This window comes from Callithrix jacchus, chromosome 11 (assembly GCF_049354715.1).
Source record: "Callithrix jacchus isolate 240 chromosome 11, calJac240_pri, whole genome shotgun sequence".
NCBI classification, from domain to species: Eukaryota; Metazoa; Chordata; class Mammalia; order Primates; family Cebidae; genus Callithrix; species Callithrix jacchus.
Genome location: NC_133512.1, coordinates 56327961 through 56349478, shown reverse-complemented (window position 1 = coordinate 56349478; position 21518 = coordinate 56327961). Strand labels below are relative to the sequence as shown.

The window sequence follows — 21518 nt, the reverse complement described above, 5'->3', positions numbered from 1 at the left end:
GTTGATGGGCACTTAGGTTGATTTCATGTCCTTGCTATTGTGCATAGTGCTGTAGTGAACATACAGATGCATGTGTCTTTATGACAGAATAAGTTATTTTCCTTAGCATATATGCCCACTAGTGGGATTGCTGGGTCAGATGGTACTAGTGGGATTGCTGGGTCAGATGGTAGTTCTATTTTAATTTTCTTGAGAAATCTCCAAACAGCTTTCCATAGTGGCTGAACTAGTTTACATTCCCACCAACAACATATAAGCTTTCCCATTTCTCCACAGTCTCACTATATTAGTTGTTTTCACACTGCTATAAAGATACTACCTAAGACTGGGAAATTTATAAAGGAAAGAGGTTTAATTGACTTGCAGTTCCACATGGCTGGGGAGGCCTCAGGAAATTGACAATCATGGCAGAAGCCAAAGGAAAAGCAAACGCTTTCTTTCATGGCAGTAGGAGAGAAAGAACATGCAGGGGAAACTGCCACTTTTTTTTTTTTTAATTATACTTTGGGCTCTGGGGTACATTTGTACTTCCTGCATCCTGCAGGATTGTTGCCTAGGTACATACATGCCATGGTGGTTTGCTGTCTCCATCCCAGTCACCCCTCCACTGTCACCTACATCAGGCATTTCTCCCAATGTTATCCCTCCCCACCTCCCCCTGCACTGTCACTCCCCTCCCCTCCCCTCACCCCTTTCCACCTAGCCCTGTGAGTGTTGTTCCCTTCCCTGTGCCCAAGTGTTCTCATTGTTCATCACCCACCTATGAGTGAAAACATGCAGAGTTTGGTTTTCTGTTCTTGTGTCAATTTGCTGAGAAAGATGGTTTCTAGATTCATCCATGTCTCTACAAAGGACATGAACTTGTCATTTTTTATGGCTGCATAGCATTCCATGGTGTAGATGTGCCATATTTTCTTTGTCCAGTCTATCATTGATGGGCATTTGGGTTGGTTCCAGGTCTTTGCTATTGTAAACAGTGCCACAAGAAATATACGTATGTGTGTGTCTTTATATACAGGATTTGTTTTGAAAAAAATTGTATAGGAAAATGTATTTTGGAAACATACATTTCTTCATGAATCAGTTAATATTTATAATTTAGTGTTCTAATTTTTAATAATGTATTGGATATGCTATTTGATTTCATACTTTAGTATTTAAAATTTATGTGGTGGTTGTAAAAGGTTTTGACATATATTTTGTCATATGACTCAAACTCATAACCATATTAAACATTAAAATTAAATATATATTTAATTTATCATTAATTGTGGATTTAGGCTGACTTTTTTTCTGAGTATTATGTGTAAAAGAAAGGAAAATCTTATAGTTATTGAATATACAGCCAGGGTCAGATGTGATTTGTTTCTGACTTAGTCTCCCAATAGGCCTTAATTGTACAACCTATGATAGCATTTCTAGTAATTCAGTGTACTTTGAAATACTGACTTGGCACTTTATAGAGTTAGTTTCCATTCAGTTTGGCAACCTGATGGCATTCCTGGTATAGGAAAATATATTAAACATAAAGTTTAGTAAAGCTGTTCTTATTTAAGCATTTGGCCAATTTAATGGAAGTCATGATATTTTTAAGTATAGGTTCTTGTGTTTTAGGTTTCGAGCTTTAGAGCAAGCTTGTCCAACCCATGACCCATGGGCCACATGCAGCCCAGGACAGCTTTGAATGTGGTCCAACACAAATTTGTAAACTTTCTTAAAACACTGTGAGATTGTTCTTGTGATTTTTAAATTTATTATTATTATTATTTTTAGCTCATCAGCAATTATTAGTGTTAGCATATTTTATATGTGGCCCAAGGCAATTCTTCCATTGTGGCCTAGAGAAGCCAAAAGATTGGACACACTTGTTTTAGCGTATCTTAATTTCCACCACTCCTCAGCCTCTTTTACTCTTCAGTCCCTTTCGTATTACCAATCCCGATTCTCAACTATGTCTAGAACAGACTTTGCATACTTTAGGAACTCACTGAATAGTTATTAAATTGAAATTGCAAGGCTCACTGCAGTAAAGAAAGCAAAAGCCCTGAAAAACAGAAGTTCTTTTGGTAACACATTTAGCCAGCAGAAGCTGACCTGAACTGAATTCATTTGGCAGCAGAACCTAGCCAGTATTATCATTAGGCTGTTGATAGTTTTTACTTACCCCATTAAGGTGAGCATTCATACATTGCAGGAATATTGTGTTTGATTTTGGAATCAAAATCACCCAGACCCCGGTGGGGATGTTATGTATATGTAATATGTATACCTTTTGAACATCTGAAATCCTGAATTCCAAAGCATGGGTGGCTAAGGATGGATTCATATAAAGCAATACAAAAAGTAAGAGTTGGAATAAAGGCAGAAAATTTACCTGTAATCAAAAGGGAGTTTTTTCCTTCCAAGATTTATTCCTATGCCACAGAGGAGTCAGTGCTTTGATATGTATATACTAATTATAAATTTTTGTAGCAGACTGTTTACAGGTTATAACAGTATAACCTGTACTGTTATATTGCTGATTCTCTAAACTTGAATTGATTTAATAATTTCTACATTTGGTTAGTATGTAGAAAGTTGCAAGAGACCATCTCTCCTACTCTAACCTCAGGACTAATCAAGATACCTATAAAGTGATGCTTTTACATATATAAAAAAAATTATTAGAGATCAAGAGGCAAGGAAACCCAAATGAACTAAATCAGGGAAGTGCTGATCCCTTCCTAGGAGAGAAGAGACCCACAGCCACTTTTTTTTTAATTGTATTTGGGCTCTGGGGTCCATGTGTACATCCTGCAGGATTGTTGCATAGGCACATATATGGTATGGTGATTTCCTGTCTCCATCCCCGAGCCCCCGCCCCAATGCCTACATCAGGCATTTCTCCCAGTGTTATCCCTCCCCATCCTCCCTGCCCTGTTTCGCTGTCCTTCCCCTCCCCTCCCCTCCCCCACCCACCTAGCCTTGTGACTGTTGTTCCCTTCCCTGTGCCCAAGTGTTCTCATTGTTCATCACCTGCCTATGGGTGAAAACATGTGGTATTTGGTTTTCTGTTCTTGTGTCAATTTGCTGAGAATGATGGTTTCCAGATTCTTCCATGCCCGTACAAAGGACACGAACTCGTCGTTTTTTATGGCTGCATAGTATTCCATGGTGTAGATGTGCCATATTTCTTTTGTCCAGCCTATCATTGATGGGCATTTGGGTTGGTTTCAGGTCTTTGCTATTGTAAACAGTGCCACAATGAACATATGTATGCATGTGTCTTTATAATAGAACGATTTATAATCCTTTGGGTATATACCCAGTAATGGGATTGCTGGGTCAGATGGAATTTCTATTTCTAGGTCCTTGAGGAATCGTCACACTGTCTTCCACAATGGTTGAACTAATTTACACTCCCACCAACAGTGTAAAAGTGTTCCTCTTTCTCCACATCCTCTTCAGCATCTGTTGTCTCCAGATTTTTTAATTATTGCCATTCTAACTGGCATGAGATGGTATCTCAATGTGGTTTTGATTTGCATTTTTCTAATGACCAGTGATGATGAGCATTTTTTCCATATGTTTGTTGGCCACATATTTGTCTTCTTTTGAAAAGTGTCTGTTCATATCCTTTACACACCTTTGAATGGGTTTGTCTGTTTTTTTATTGTAAATCTGCTTTAGTTCTTTGTAGATTCTGGATATTAGCCCTTTGTCTGATGGGTAGATTGCAAAAATTTTTTCCCATTCTGTTGGTTGCTGGTTTACTTTGATGATTGTTTCTTTCGCTGTGCGGAAACTCTTAAGTTTAATTAGATCCCATTTGTCTATATTGGCTTTTGTTGGCATTGCTTTTGGTGTTTTAGTCATGAAGTCCTTGCATATGCCTATGTCCTAAATGGTGTTACCCAGGTTTTCTTCTAGGGTTTGCATATGTTGAACCAGCCTTGCATCCCTGGGATGAAGCCAATTTGATCATGATGGATAAGCTTTGTGATGTGCTATTGGATTTGGTTTGCCAGTATTTTATTGAAGATTTTTGTATCAATGTTCATCATGGATGTTGGCCTGTAGTTTTCTTTTTTAGTTGTGTCTCTGCCAGATTTTGGTATCAGGATGATGTTGGTCTCATAAGAAGAGTTAGGGAGCATTACCTCTTTTTTTATTGTTTGGAATAGTTTCAACAGGAATGGTACCAGCTCCTCTTTATATATCTGGTAGAATTTAGCTGTGAACCCATCTGGACCTGGACTACTTTTGGTTGGTAGGCCATTAATTGCTGCCTCAACTTCAGACCTTGTTATTGGACTATTCAGGGTTTCAACTTCTTCATGGGTTAGTCTTCTTCCAGATGTACTGGTTTATGTGCATATAGTTGTTTGTTGTAATCTCTGATGGTAGTTTCTATTTACGAGGAATTGGTGGTAATCTCCCCTTTATCATTTTTTATCACATCTGATCAATTTTTTCTCTTTTTTCTTTTTTATTAGTCTAGTTAGCAGTCTACTTTGTTGATCTTTTCAAAAAACAACCTCCTGGGTTTATTGATTTTTTTGAAGGGTTTTTCATGTCTCTATCTCCTTCAGTTCTGTTCTGATCTTAATTATTTCTTGTCTTCTGCTTGCTTTTGAGTTTTTTTTGATCTTGCTCTTCTAGCTCTTTCAATTTCAATGATAGGGTGTCAATTTTAGATCTTCCCTTGTTTCTCATGTGGGCATTTATTGCTATCAATTTCTCTGTAGACACTGCTTTAAATGTGTCGCATAGGATCTGGTAAGTTGTGTCTTCATTCTCTTTGGTTTTGAAGAACATTTTTATTTCTGCCTTCATTTCATTGTTTATCCATTCGTCATTCAGGAGCAAGTTGTTCAGTTTCCATGTGATTGTGTGGTTTTGAGTGCTTTTCTTAATCCTGAGTTCTAATTTGATTGCACTGTGGTCTGACAGACTGTTTGTTATGATTTGCGTTATTTTGCATTTGCTAAGTAGTGATTTACTTCCAACTGTGTGGCCAATTTTGGAGTAAGTGCAGTGTGATGCTGAGAAAAATGTATATTCTGTGGATTTGGGCTGTTAGGTCTGCTTAGTCCAAATCTGTGTTCAACTCCTGGATATCCTTGTTGACTTTCTGTCTTGTTGATCTGTCTAATATTGTCAGTGGAGTGTTAAAGTCTCCCACTATTATTATGTGGGAATCTAAGTCTCTTTGTAGGTCGTTAAGAACTTGCTTTATATATCTGGGTGCTCCTGCATTTGGTGCATATATATTTAGGATAGTTAGCTCTTCCGGTTGCATTGATCCTTTTACCATTATGTAATGCCCTTCTTTGTCTCTTGATCTTTGTTGGTTTAAAGTCCGTTTTATCAGAGAGTAGGATTTCTAACCCTGCTTTGTTTTGCTCTCCATTTGCTTGGTAAATCTTCTTCCATCCCTTTATTTTGAGTCTGTGTGAGTCTTTGAATGAGATGGGTCTCCTGAATACAGCACACTGATGGGTCTTGACTTTTTATCAAGTTTGCCAGTCTGTGTCTTTTCATTGGGGCGTTTAGGCCATTTACATTCAACGTTAATATTGTTATGTTTGAAGTTGATCCTGCCATTTTGTTACTGGCTGGTTGTTTTGCCCGTTAGTTGACATAGTTTTTCATTGTGTCATTGTTCTTTACCATTTGGTACATTTTTGTAGTGGCTGGTACTGGTTGTTCCATTCCCTGTTTAGTATTTCCTTGAGTAGCTCTTTTAAGGTAGGTCTTGTAGCAATGAAATCTCTCAGCAATTGCTTGTCCTTAAAGGATTTTATTTCTCCTTCACTTATGAAGCTTAGTTTGGCTGGGTATGAAATTCTGGGTTGAAAGTTCTTTTCTTTAAGGATGTTGAATATTGGCCCCCACTGCCTTCTAGCTTGTAGGATTTCTGCCAAGAGATCCTCTGTGAGTTTGATGGTATTTCCTTTGTGGGTGACTCAACCTTTCTCTCTGTCCGCCCTTAGGATTTTCTCCTTCATTTCAACCCTGGTGAATCTGACAATTGTGTGCCTTGGGGTTGCTGTTCTTGAGGAATATCTTTGTGGTGTTCTCTCTATTTCCTGGATTTGAACGTTGGCCTGCCTTGTTAGATTGGGAAAGTTCTCTTGGATAATATCTTGAAGAGTGTTTTCCAACTTGGATTCATTCTCCCCATCACATTCAGTTATGTTGATCAAGCATAGATTAGGTCTTTTTACATAATCCCATAGTTCTTGGAAGCTTTGTTCATTTTTTTCACTTTTTTCTCTAATATTGCCTTCTTGTTTTATTTCATTGATTTGATCTTCTATCTCTGATATCCTTTCTCCTGCTTGATTGATTCGGCTGCTGAAACTTGTGTATGCCTCACAAAGTTCTCGTGCTGTGTTTTTCAGTTTCATCCAGTTGTTTATGTTCTTCTCTCAGCTGGTTATTCTAGTTAGCATTTTGTCTAACCTTTTTTCAATGTTCTTAGTTTCTTTGCATTGGGTTAGAACATGGTTTCTTAGCTCTGAGAAGTTCGTTATTATCCACCTTCTGAAGCCTACTTCTGTCAATTTGTCAAATTCATTCTCTTTTCTGTTCCCTTGATGGTGAGGAGTTGTGATCCCTGGGAGGAGAAGAGACGTTCTGTTCTTTGATGGTTTCATCCTTTTTTGCGTTGGTTTTTTCCAATCTTCATGGATTTATCTCCCTTTGATCTTTGAAGTTGGTGATTTTAGGAGCAGTCTCTGAGTGGACATTTTTTCTGTTGAGGTCAGAGCTATATCTTTTTTTGGCCTGTAGAGGGCGTTGCTGGGCTCTCTCTCGGGTTGGGTCAGATTGTTGGGTGGGTGGTCCTTCCTGGAGTTTTTGCCGGTGAGATTGGCCCCGCCTTCCCAATGGCTTCTCTCCCAGAGCTCCATCTTCCTGATTGGGGTCAAACTGGTGTATTTGCTGCCAAGCTCTCTATCGAGGGCTTCAGTTTGAGTTTTGTGGAGGTGGGGCCTGCCAGGCCTTATGGTCTGTTTCCCTGCTTTCAACTCTTCCTCCTCTGTGTGACGTCCCATCCCGCCGGTGTTAGTCCAAACTTCCGCTTAGGTCCCTGTGACAACTTACCACGCCTGGAGGGAGCCGCTGCTGAGATTTGCATGACTACCCATGGAGCCCCTCAGTCTGGCAGGGCTCTCATGGACCATGGGTTGCAGGAGGGTTGAGGTAAGCACAGGATCTGAATCACATCACTGAGGGGGTGAAGTCCCCCCGGACCCTCCGAGCTGGCTGCACATTTCGGGTGGGGACGCCTTGCTCCCCGCCTTTTGTTTTGCCCCCCAGGGTGGCTGTCGCCCTGTGGCTTCTTCTATGGGCTATTTTCAGTGCTCTATCAGTCCCACCGAAAGGAACCCGGTACCTCGTTTGGAATCGTGAAGTCCTCTAGCCCTCTGCGTCTCATTCGCTGGGAGCTGCATTCCCGTGTCGCTTTCTCACGGTCACTTGGCACCCCCTCCACAGCCACTTTTATTATGGTAGAGTGTTGGGAGGAGAAAGAATCACTATAGGTGGAGGCAAGGAGAAGCCAGCTGAAGAATTTAACAAGCTTTTAATGGATGTGTAAGGGCTGGATTGATGGATTAGAATCCTGAGGATCTCCAGGCATAAAGTGAGTCTGAACCTACACGTCAGGTCTTTTCTATAGTCCTGCACAGAGTGCTGGGGAATAGTTTGTTGAAGGCTGGACACAGGGCAGAGCCAGGAGGGATTCACTCTGAGATGTGCAGGGTCCTTTACAGGTGCTAAGGTGAAAGCTGGGTCAGGGTAGGAGAGAAATCCCTCTGAGACATCCTGGAACTTTACCAAGTGACTGCAGTGGCCCTCTGAAGGTTGAAGACAGGGCAACAGGGTAGAGAGATCTCCCAAAGCACAGGAAGCTGAGAGTGGGACAGGAGAGCAAAGAGTACTCCCAGTGACCTAGAAAGCTAAATCAGATGTCTCCTGTAGTTTGTCAAGCTGCTGGCTAGGCTGTAAAAGGCATAAACACATCTCTGGAGTCTCCGTTGCTTGGATATCAAAGCCTGCTGTAAGGAAATGTCTGATCCACTCTCAAAACATTTGAAGATAATGGTGAACTGAATCCAACTAAAGCTGCAAAAAGCCCAGCTCTGTTTCAGCTGTAGATGAGATTGACTCAGCTCCCTTCTCTACCAGCCTGACAGAAGACTACCGGTAGTACTCTTTTTAAGGTGGGGAAGCAGGGAGTCAACATTTATTTGTCTTAACTGTTTGTTTATATGGAGTTTTGGTATAAGTTGAAAAATATAAGGTATGTGAAGATCAAGAAAATGTGTTCAATTGTCAAGATAGGAAATAGTTATAACATGACCAGAGATGGTCTAGTTGTAGAAACTACTAGACAAGGACTTTAAAATAACTATATTAAAGCAGTGGTTTGTGAACTTTAGCATGCATCAGAATCACCTGGTAGACATGTTACTAATAAAATGTAGATTGCTGGTCCTGACTCCCAGAGCTTCTGGCTTGGTAGATCTGGGCTGGAGCTTTCTGTTAAGTTTCCAAATGATGATGATACTACTAGACATTTTCAAATAAGCAAATGTTGAGAAAAGTGTTTGTCTCCAGCAGACCTGAAATGTTAATGTTTTTAGGTTGAAAGAACTGGTAACATGTGGAAGACTGGATTTGTATGAAGAAGTGAAAGCACCAAAAAGGGCAGATAAGATCTTTTTGTTTGCTTGAAACATACAGAAAAATTGTAAGAACATTCTAAAGAATGCCCATATATAACTTTCACCGAGAGACCTATCTGTGTTTCTTTGTCTCAGAAATGTCTTTAGCATTTATAGCAGAAGGACCCAATCTGGGGTCACATGTTAGATTTAGTTGTCATGCTCCTTCCACATTTAGTTTAGAAGGCTTTCTCAGCCCTTCTTTGACTTTCATGACCTTGACATTTTTGGAGATTACAGGACAGTTATTTGGCAGAATGTCCCTTCCTTTGAGTTATTTTGTGTGTGTGTGTGTGTGTGTGTGTGCGTGCGTGCACGTGTGCGCGCTCTTACAATTAGTTTCAGGTCAAAAATTTTTGAAAAACATATCATACAAGTAAGGCCCATCCAGTAGTACCTGTTTCCAGTTTGTCTCATCACTAGTGATGTTAACTTAAGTAAGATGCCTCCACTGTAAAGTTATCGTTTTGCTTTTTGTGAAGAGAAATTATTTGGGGGAAGATGCACTCCCATAAATATCCCCTTTCTTATCTAACTTTCACTCATTAGCTTTAGCTTCTGTTTAGCCAATGTTTCTTACTTGATTTATTGTTTTTCTCTGATGGTTGCCAGTAAGTTACCATATTTTCTAATTCAAATTCTCATTTCTTAACATTTATTGGCATCCTACTGTCATTCACTGGTTTTAACATTTATTTATTTTTCTTGCTTGGATTATTCTTTATTTTTATAATTGTCAGATTATGATTTTTCTAACAGTTATTCCTTCAGCGTTTACTAGTTGGTACCATAATCTAGGAAACTCTTTATTTATATTAAGTTGAAGTAATATATAACATATATGAGGATATGCACACACATACATGACACGTGCACACACACATGTGTAATCCATTATATAGTCTGTTATTATAATTTATTTTATAGGCATATTGCCCCAAATTGATTAGTTAGAACACTCTTCAAGCTAGCTTTTGTATCTTGCTGACATTTTTTCTTCATTCTTTGAGGATTTTCTTACTTCCTAACAGAAATTATTCCAGACTCATTTAGTACCTTTTTGCCTGAGCCTTAGTTTTTTTTACCAGTAGAAACAAGGATCTGACTTTAGTTAGCTGTCATTGCTATTGGGGTGTCACGAGTTTCAGGCACTTTCAGTGGATAGACTAGGAAATATGTGCACACATATGTACATACCCCATTACATCTATATTTATTTTTATTTCTCTCTGTGTATTTAAACTGTAAGTTCATGTTTATATACATCCAATTTCAGTCCACTATTGTAGGGTTCATTCCACCTTTTCCATATTTGTAATTTCCTTCTCCATCAGCAAGAAGCATGGTTTCTATTGTCCTCAATATATTTACCTATTCACTCAACCTTGTATGTAACCAGTTTCCTGACCCTCAGATGCCTTCCTTCTGGCTTTGATGGGTTGCTCCCCAAAACTCACCTCTTTCTGGGATTTGATCCCTATAGGGACAAATAACACACAACACAGTATAATCATGGTGAGGAAATTAACGGTGGTAGAATAACAACAGAATATCCATTCTGACTCTGGATAGTTTATATTTAGTTTGGTTAGGTCAGAAGCAAAACACTATTGACCGGAGACATCATAATCTGTATTTAATCCAGTGACATCATTCAGAATGAAAGAAGAATTTATGATCATTTTATTATCAGTAACAGTACTGTTTGCTGAGGAGCAATGTTAACTCTGTGGTTAGGATTCTTAATTTGGATGCTTTTAAATAGATTTGATTAAATGGACTTTGCTGTTCGATTATAAGTACGGTAAGGGCATGCTACCAACTTTTTAAATTCTTCCTGGAGCATTTGAAAAATAACCAGGTATTTCCTCTTTGTTAATACACATGGAATTATGTATAATAAGTAACATTTGTTAATTGTATTATTCTAATCTATATCCTTACTTGTTTTTGTTTCTTGATCTGTGCACTCTCCTGAAGGAGAAGTTTTAATCTTGCAGAAGGATTGTAGTTTTGTCACGTTTTCTTTCATTTCTAACTGCTTTTGCTTTTTATATTTGGACGCTATATTGATTGATTAGAAAATACTAAAAACCACATTCTCTTCTCCACTTAATTTCCTATATCAGTTAAAACAATACTCAATTTTTCGTAAGGCATTTTGCTATGAAGTCATTTGCTTGATATTATTATTTGCATTCCTGTATTTATTTTGTTCATATCTGCCTGGTAATTCTTTGACCATCCCTTCATTTTAAATGTTTTTAGATTGTGTTTTAGTTGTGTCTCCTGCAGTGTAAAAGCGTGTTCCTTTTTTTTTTTTTGAGAGAGGCACGTTATATTTTAATTAGATAAGCTGAACACTTAAAAATTGATTAATTATGGCTGGGCGCGGTGGCTCAAGCCTGTAATCCCAGCAGTTTGGGAGGCCGAGGCGGGTGGATCACGAGGTCAAGAGATCAAGACCATCCTGGTCAACATGGTGAAACCCCGTCTCTACTAAAGATACAAAAAATTAGCTGGGCATGGTGGCGCGTACCTGTAATCCCAGCTACTCAGGAGGCTGAGGCAGGAGAATTGCCTGAACCCAGAAGGCGGAGGTTGCGGTGAGCCGAGATCGCGCCATTGCACTCCAGCCTGGGTAACAAGAGCGAAACTCCGTCTCAAAAAAAAAATTGATTAATTATTGTAGTTTGTTTTGTGAATTAATTGCTCTTATTTTTTGTTCATTTCTTTCATAGATTCTAAATGACTTATGATAATTAGTAATCATTTGTTTTTTCATTTTCACTTATTTTTAATATGCAGATGATTCACATTTTTGCGAGGTTAGACTGTTGATCTTTATCCTCTTGTGAATTCTTTTTTCTATATTTATTCTTTCCCGGGTAAAGCTCTTCTATATATTTATCTGGTAATTTTAAATACTCATCTAAACTTTAGATTGTTATCTCTAATACCTAGAGTACTGCCTAGAACACTTAAAAGAGACCTAGAAAATATTTTGGCTGTGTTGAATTAATTGCTAATATCTAACTTTTAATCTTTTGAAAATATACAAAAATGCTTATTTAATACATTTTATATTTCTTTTGATATATAATGTAAAGAGAGGATTTCCACCCCTTCCCTCCACCCAGTCTAGTCAGGTTTTTCTTTTCTTCATTTACTGCATATTCTTTCTCCTCCTCTTTGTGTATAATGTCTCTTTGTTGCAAGGCGCAGTGAAAACAAGAAACTTTGAGAGAAGATAGACCTGGAATCAAGGCTTAGTTTTGTTATTCACTGAGCCTGTGAACTTAGACAATTACCTGACTCCTTAGGAGTTCACCTGCTCAGTGAACAACAAAACTAAGCCTTGATTCCAGATCTGTCTTCCCTCAAAGTTTCTTCTAGGGGGATAATAAATGCCTGCTCATCCAGGCTGTTGTAAGATTAAAGATAACATGTAATTTGTAAAGTTCTTGGCATAATACTTGACACAAAGTGAATATTCAGAAAACAGTTTTTATGAGGGGTTTATTAGGCGATTATTTATTTATTTTCATATGTATGCACACACTCTTTTTAGTCTATTGATTTCTCTTTATTGTTATATTGCTAGCTTTAAAAAATAGTTTTTAATATAGGTAGTACCAGTTTTCCAACATGACGCATAACTTCATCTTTTCAAAGCTTTTTAAAAAAGTGGTAATTGCCTCTTATACCAGGTGAATTTTAGAATTAGAAAAGTTTTTGTTGTGATTTTGGTTATAATTTAATGGAAACTGTATATTAATTTGAAAAAATTGACATCTTTATACTAGTCACTTATGAAGTCCCCTGACTCTCAATTTATTGCAATTTCTTTTCAAATTTATTTTTGTATCTCATTAGAGTTGCTAGTTTTTTCTTATAGGTTTGATATTTCTTATTAAGGTTATTCCTAATATTATATTTTAATCTCTATTTAAAGTGTAATGTCTTTTTGATTTTAAGGTGCTATGGCAGGTATACATGAAATGTAATTTTTATACATTGTCTTATACATATATACAGTCATTCCATATATTTTTCAGTTACTTTTGAATTGATTATTTTGGGGGCTCTAACCAATCAAACCATGAATAATGATTTTTATCATATCCAGTATGAAGATATAATTTTTATCTTACATATTATGGGTATGTGTGTTTGTGTCTTTTATGTTTGATAAAAATTTATATAACTGTTAAATTATAGTGATGACTGTGACCATTACTATTTTGTATCTGATATTAATGGGTTTGTCTCTGTTATATCTCCTGTAAGGATTTTGGCTGTTGGCCTAAATAGATACTCTTTGTCAAATTAAGAATAATTTCTGTCTCATTTTAATCTAGAACTATAGATTAAAATGGTTCTGATACCTCATTTTCTGTATTTTGGATCTGCTAGAGTTTTTTTTTCTTTATCTTACAGGATGTTCAGCTAAAAGTAAAAACGTACTTGCTTGGAACTGATTTGTCTATATTCAAATATGATGATTTCATCTTTGTTTTGGATATAATCAGCAGGTAGTGTTTAAGATCTTGTCTTATTCTTTAGTGTGAGTCATTCAACCATGATAATCAAGAAATAATGAACTGGTGAGTTATCATCTGTAACTTCTTTATGGAAATGAAGATAATCATACATTCATAATTTGATGGCTGCTATGTTTTTATGTTAGCATAGTTAAATATTTCTGTCCTCTAGACGTTTGTAAACCTTAATGGATTTGTGATCTTTAGAATTTTTTCACATATCCAAATTTTTGCAGTTTTTTTTAAACCTTTGAAGAAAAGAACCTGTACTTCTTTTTCCTCTGTAAAGATGTTGCTGAAATTTACTTAAACTTTTTTTGTCCAACTAGGTTGATGCAAGTTGGAGAAGAATTTTGTGGTAGCAAGTCTGAAGTTTTACAGGAGTCTATTAGAAAACAAAGTGTCAATTATTTCAAGAATTACCATAGGTAAGAACTCTAATAAAATATGAATGGACTTATTTGAGTAATGATAATACTTTTGTCTAATACTTAATCTTATAGCATTAATTGATTTTAAACAATTACTTTTGAATTTGAATGTGTTGTACCTTTTTAAAGATGGTTAAGGGTTTTTTTAAACCAAAATATAATGAAATGTTCTCATTATGTATTCATTGTAAATTTTAATGTATTCTTTGTTTTGAGGGGCTTAAAACATTGAACCGATTCCTTTATGAGTAAAACATGATTATTAGATCAAGGTTCCCAGAAAGAATTTGGCCACTCTTCCATGCCTGCATACATATGGGTGTGTGTATGAGGAAGTTAAATCAGTAGAGGCAGTGCTCGGTGAGGGGGTGCTTGAGAGCATCTATCTTTTAGAAATAAGAAGTCTTCTAGAGGAGAGGATATGATATTCAGAATCTTGCTACAAAGCCAAATTTGTATACTGCGTTGCTTTGCAAAACAATCACAGCTAATATTTAAAAGGGTGACTAGGAATGGTTTTTGGGGAGTGGAAGAAGGTGAAAGAATGTTCATAATGGCAGTGTAATTATATGCTTAGAGTAGCAGTAAATTGAGGGAAGAGAAAGCTAACATTAGAATTCTCTTGTTATAAGCTAGACCCTACGTTGTATCCCTTAGATATATTTTGTTCTTTGAGTTGAATTATATCTTAATTTTTATTCTCAACTTTTACTTTTTACAATTGAATTTAAGTTTTGATATCCATGTTATTTGGTGCCAGAGAGAGTCATAATTTGAAGTTCTGCTTTTTCTTCTTTTGTTCATAGTCAACATCTGCTCACAGTGACATATGCCACGTCAAAAGAGAGATGACTGAACACCAAACCATTGATTAATTAATTATTAATATATTGACTATGAGTTGTCTGTGTTAATTGCAGACAATTAAGTAAATTGAGTTTCATAATTGAGAATGTTTAAAAATGAAAAAAATATTAATTGAATAAACCTCAGAGAAACAGTGGGAAGGGACCAACAGGAAGCCCTAACACTGCCTTTATTTATAACTTTGTTTTCTGTTAAAACTTAAACCCTGACTAAAAGAAAGGGCTGGTTCCTTAAACATTTCTGTATAGCAGGGGGAGAGGCCGGTTAATCATGGATAGGGAATAAAAAGCAAGCACAAAGGAGCAAGAAGCCTTACTTTCCCTGTAGTATGAATTATGCCAAATATCTCTCTTCCCAGAGATTGCTTTGTATCCAACATGACAACTGGAGAGCTTTTGGTGTTCCTAGTGTCTAGGATGTGTGTACAATATAGAAACACTGATCTATTTAGTGGCTTCCATTCTGCATTCTGTTTTTACTTATTGTCGAAAGGTGTCTGTCATCTGTAGCAACTAGATATGGAGATTTTGACCACGATGGAAATTCTTCACAGAGTTCACATTAATGAAATTAAAGAATACAGAAATGAATGACTTAAATTTTCCACAAACACTCAACATTTTAAATAACTTCTTTTAGAAACATTTGTGAAACCTATTTCTCATTGATGTGGCTGTGCTATGTTATTTAAAGGAAAGCTGCATTGAGTAATAGTAGACTTAGGTTCTTGTCTCATTTTTTGCTGCTTACAAACTGTCTGATACTGGCAAATTTTTAACCTCTCTGGCCAGTGATTCTATGAATTATAAAATGAAGTGGCCAGATTAAAAGGTCTTTTCATTTTAATGGAGTTCTATACATCGTGACCTGTTTTCTTGCAGTATTTTATATTATAAAAATTGGGGCAGGTTAAACAGGAAAGATTTAATTATTACACAGTATTATTCTTTTTTCTTAGTATTTAAACAAAAGTTTAAGGTAGTTTAGTTTCTATCCTGTCTGTAGTCATTTTTCTCTCTGACAGTTGCCATCAGGAATATTATAGTGGAAGTCATTTGGTAAAGTTGGTGCAAACCATCAATGTGTTCTAAGGTATATTTGTTTCTTTACAAAACAAAATAAACTTGACAGGAACTTTAGAAATGATGCTAGTGTACATACATTGAAATGACTAAAGTCATTGCTTTAGTCAGCGATGAATCTAAACCTGCAGAATCCCAAATTAATATCCCCTTTGCCAAATTATACTACATAAATATTGAAAAACTGTATGAAACAGGGTGAAATATAGATGAGGTGTGTTTTTATTTTGCTAATAGAAGTGTTTAAATGTGCATACGGTTTGTTTCATGGTCCTCTCCTGCCAAATAGAACTCTTGAGAATGAAGAAATTCTTGAACAAAATTATTCTGACTTTGAATCAGTTTAAGCTATTGGTTTGAAGTTATAGGCATAATAAAAAGATAAAAATAGGAGCAGTTTATTTTTGGCAGAACATCTACTTATGACATGTATTAATATTAGTTGTGGTAGTTGTTTAAAAGTTTGCATTCCACTATCTTTTTCTAGGATAAAACCGTATGAACATGTGAGGGAACACAGCCTCTATTATTGTTTGTTCCTACCTCTCAAAAGTATGTTTTATTTTTCCCCATTAAAAAAAAATCCATATGCTAAGTTTATATACACCCAAAGAACATTATTCTGTTAAATGTTGGAGAATTTCTAAAAGCACAGATATTCTTATTTAAACCATAGTGACATAAAAATTACAATGTATAATTGTCAAAATATTCTGCTTAATAAGTACATTTTATTTTGTAGTTACTTTAGTAATCAAAGCTTATAAAATATTTTCAAGGACCTTAAGGTTGCATTGACTGGTGTTAGAAGAGAAAAGTCACCTATGTTTTTAGAAGAAAATACAACAAATTAGATGAAATAAACAAATTCCTTATAAAGCCAAACTTAATAACCCTACAAAACAAAATATAGAAAATATGAATAGTCCTGGGTCTTTTGAAGAAATTATATTTGGGCTTCAAAACATTTCCATAAATCTTCAGGCCTGCTGATGTCGCTGGTAAATTCTACCAAACATTTAAGGCGAGAACAATACCAACACAACTCTTTCATAGAATAAAGAGGGAATGTTTTATAATTTATTTTATGAGGCCAGCATAGCACTGATCCCAAAACAGAACAAGGGGACATAATAAGAAAGGGAAATGACATGGTACTATCACATAAGAACATAGATGCAGGCCGGGCACAGTGGCTCATGCTTGTAATCCCAGCATTTTGGGAGGTCGAGGTGGGTGGATCAAGAGGTCAGATGTTCAAGACCAGCCTGGCCAAGATGTTGAAACCCTGCCTCTACTAAAAATACAAAAATTAGCCGGCATGGTGGCAGTCACTTGTAATCCCAGCTACTCAGGAGGCTGAGGCAGGAGAATTGCTTAAATGTGGGAGGCAGAGGTTGCAGTGAGCCGAGATTGCGCCACTGCACTCTAGCCTGGGTGACAGAGTGAGACTCCATCTCCAAAAAAAAGTACATGGATGCAAAATTCTAAACAAAATATCGGCAAATTAAATTCAGTGACACCTGAAAAGGATAATATGCTACGAACAGGTAGGATTTATTTCAGGAGGATCAGAGTTGGCTAAACATTAAAAAAAAATTAAGAAATTTAATTTATCAATTGATAGAATAGAAGAAAAAATCATAATTATCATTTTAATAGATGTTAAAAATAATTTTGATAAAAATTCTATCCCAGCTTATGATTTTGAGAAATTGTGTTTTTGTGTAATTTTAACTTTCTTTCTAATTGTGTTCTTATATTTAAAATGTGCCCTTTTTCGACAGTTTATCAAGTCTGGACTTGTTTTGTTGTTGTTGATGTTGTTTTTTAAATCTAGTCTGACAATTTTTGTGATTTGATAGAACTGTCTTTCCATTTACATTTAATATATTTACTGGCATAATTATTAATAGATTTAAACCCATCATATTGCTGTTTTATATATAAAATGTTAAATATTTTTAAATAATGTTCTCTTTTTGCTTGTTTTGGATCAATAATATATATTTTTACTTTTTATATTATATATATTTTTGTTAGCTTTTAAAAAATACATTATTATAATGGTTACCACCAACACTTCAATAGGCATTTATGTTCTACCGTAGTCTAGGTAGCATACTTCCAGAATAATGCAGGAACCAACTTTAACTACGTTTACTTCTCCTACCCTCTTGGTGTTTTGTCATATACTTTTGCTTTATATGTTATTGTCTATACATTTTTTATGCCTAGCGTTGACTGCGCTTCTTCAGTCTGGGTTATACCTATTATCACTGTATTTGTTTTAAATTACAGTGTAATAAATACCACAAACCAGTCTGGAAGAGACAGGAAACACATTATCCCCTAGGGCCTCCAGAGAGTGGAGCTCTGCTAACATCTTGATTTCAACCCACTGATACTGATTTTCAGGCTCTGACCTCTACAACTGTGAGAGAATAAATTTCTGCTTGTTTAAGTCACCTTGTTTGTGGTAATTTGTTACAGCAGCCACAGGAAACTAATATAGAGTAGAATTACTGAGTCCTATGGTAACTCTTCCTGTTTAACATTTTGAGGAACTGTCACACTTTTTGCCAAAGTCATGATACATTTTTACATTTCTACCAATACTGTATGAGGGTTCCAATTTCTCTGAAACCTTGTCAACACCTGTTGTTTGTCTCTGATTATGGCTGGCCTAGTTGTATGAAGTGGTATCTTATCATGTTTTGGGTTTGCATTTCCCTGATGACTGATAATGTTTGGCATCTTTTAAGGTGCTTGTTGGCCTTTGTGTATCTTCTTTGCAGAACTATCTGTTCAAAGCTTTCATCCATTTTGAATTGGGTTATGGGTTTTTTATTATTGAGTTGTCAAGTTTTGTAGTTTTAGTTTTTAGTTAGGTCTGCGACCCACTTGAGGTTAATTTTTGTGTGTAGTATGAGCTATGCACACAATCACTTTTGGGAATTCTTGGCCGGTATGTCTTCAAATATTGTTTTTGCCTATTCTCTGTCCTCTCCATCCAATTGCCTGCATAATAAATGTTTTTACTATCTCACATATCTTTTACGATCTTTTCTGTTTCTTCCCTTTTTTCCAACTTTTGCTTCAATTTAGATATTTTCTGTTGATCTGTCTTTGAGTTCATGAATGTCGTCTTCAGCCATCTCTAGACTGCTATTTTACAATCCAATCAGTTTTTAATTGGAAGTATATTTTTCAGTTCTCAAATATCTATTTGATTCTCTTATTGTTTGTTTCTCTTATTGCAGTTATTTGAACTTCTCTTTTCTATCTATTTTATACATTTTTTTTCTGTTTTTTTTTTTAACTTATAGTAATTATCTTAAAGTCCTTGTCCGTTAACTCTAGTATTTGGAGCAATTTCTGTTTTTTAGAGTCATCTATTTATTGTCTATTTTGAACCTGTGGATTTAAAAAAATCTAGATTTTGTTTTTAGCACGGTACTACCAACTTGTGGTTGAAAGAGGAAGAATAGGGCAGGCACTGGCCCTTTTGTCAACTAGAAAAAAGGGTTTGTTTTTCTGGGACTGCCTTTATAATGTGTTGATTACTCAGGATCGACAGTAAGAACAATAGCATTAAAGAAATGAGAGATCAGTACGGAATAAGTGATTAGTGGAATGTCAGGTATATAGGTGTCTTACCTGCTAATTTAATTTGTAAATACTGTGTAGGGATAGGCACTTAGCTAAACATTTTCAGAAAGCGATAATTATCTTGCTATTGTGGCTTTACTAGATATGGTTCACTAGATCTGTGGCTTTACTAGAGCTGTGCTGTTTAATGTAATGTGTTAGTATTGATGATCTCGTATATTCTGTAAATTTTGTCTTTATGTTTTAACATCGATACATAATCAGCTAGGGATATTTTAAGTATGTGAGTTGGTGACAAGCTTTTAATTTAGTCCACTAATAAAATTGTCATTTCCTATGTATTACTTTTGCAGTATAGTACAAACATTTAGTTTAGTAACATTTGAGAGAGTTTTTCTCTCAAGGATGATAAGATATTAACTAATAAAAGTAAACATTTCAGTTTACTGCATTAATACGAATGAGTTCTCAAAGTTGATTGTGTGCAGTGTACTTTTCTTCTCACTTTTTGGAGTGTTCATTTTCTTTTTTTAAGAACACGGCTTGATGAACTGAGAATGTTCCTAGAGAATGAGACTTGGGAACTTTGTCCTGTTAAGTCAAATTTCAGCATCTTGCAACTTCATGTAAGTGTCTCTTAAGAACAAAGAAATACGTCTTTTAGTCATCTTTTTACCTTTTCTTTTTGAAAAAATTATCTGCAAATAATATGAAAACATTTATAAAATAAATTAAGAAACAGTTTCTTATCTTCCTTCCTTGGAAGTCATTAGTAGGCAGCATCTTTTATAGGAATGATCCTTTTATGGTTATGAAAAATCTGTCTTCTTTTACAAAATTCAGTTTACATACTTCAGGAAATCTCTTTTGCCTAAAAAGAGTTACAGTCAAAATGCTCTTTTTTTGTTTGTTTTGAATTCAGGAAAGGGCTGACTGCTGTATTTAAATTTTGCAGAAAATTAATTAGCTGTATTTTGGTATAGTTTAATGCAAATGCTTATTTATATTTACAGAATTTTTCTATTTCTTAAAGTGACTAGTAGGTTCTTAATTTGTGCTGTAATTCTTAAATTTGCCTATAATGAAAATGCCTCAGAAATAAAAGAGGCATTTATAAAAAATACTCTTAACTAGTTTGTATTAGTTAATCAATTCCTTGAATTCTTAAAGAATAAGCAATCTGTGAAAAAGTCTTTAATTTGTTTGATTTTTCCCTTGGTTGAAACACATTGTAGATAAATATAAATATTCATATCTGAAAGATTGTGTTCTGCAAATACCAAGTGTCAAAATGCAGTACATATAGCTAGATCCTTGTTCAGCAAGTACGGTGTGTTTAGTTTTTGCCTTTGGAAGGAATGGCTTTCTAGAAGGCAATTTTCTTATTCTGGATAAATGTAAAGAATACATGATTACAAGTTTTTTTTATAGGGAGTGTCTTTATTCTCATATTGTATAATAGCTTCTTATCTAGTTGTATTATATTGTTGTCCTATTATAGAAATATTAAAAGTATTGTAACATGGTGATTAATAAATGCTTTAAAGGCAGCAAAATTAATGCTCATGTTAATTAGTATTATCAAGATAACAATTAACATTAAATTAACATAGGATTTAAGAATTCTAAAAGATTTAAGGTAATTCCTTAACATTATTTAGAATTCTAAGTTTAACATTAATTTTAGAATATCTGTTAAATAATTTTATTTGACTTCTTATTTAACCATCAAATTGTATGTTGTCATGTTGTTACACTTAGTATAATTGTAAGACATGTTTTTAAAAAAAGGCATGTTGAAGCATTCCCATCTAGGTAAACATTATCTCCTTTAAAGTGGTTACCTTGAAAACTATTCATAACTTAGTGTTCACCTAATATGCATTCCTGGGGATTTGATTTTCTAAAAATTAATCTCATTGATGTATATTAACTCCTTGCTTAGAATTATAAAAATAATGGCATGATCTTTAGGCATTGTGATGTATATGATTAAATGTATAGTTGAAATGTAAAAGGAAAATAAACACATATATTATTTAATACTACAAGCTAATGTACCTTTCAAGATGCCTTTTAAGGATGCCTTTTAAGAATATCATTGAATATGAACAAATTTAAATTTGGGATTATTCCTTTTAGATAAAAGAAAAATGTTTGTTAAATCTTGTGATAAATCATTAAATCAAGGTTTTTGTAATTCAAAGGAACTTAAGAACTTATTCCAGCTTTTCCTCTAATTAGCTACGTAATGTTGAACTTTGCATT

At 35.2% G+C, this 21518-nt stretch overlaps 1 protein-coding gene across 1 annotated transcript in view; it reads left to right on the top strand.

Annotated features, from left to right (window-relative positions):
* The window catches only part of VPS50 (VPS50 subunit of EARP/GARPII complex), a 141145-nt gene that overhangs the window by 74041 nt on the left and 45586 nt on the right, over positions 1-21518 (top strand). Inside the window, exons 15-17 of the mRNA XM_002751602.7 lie at positions 13155-13249; positions 13588-13686; positions 19786-19876. Coding sequence (XP_002751648.2) covers positions 13155-13249; positions 13588-13686; positions 19786-19876 — 285 coding nt within the window. The remainder of the gene's footprint in view (positions 1-13154; positions 13250-13587; positions 13687-19785; positions 19877-21518) is intronic.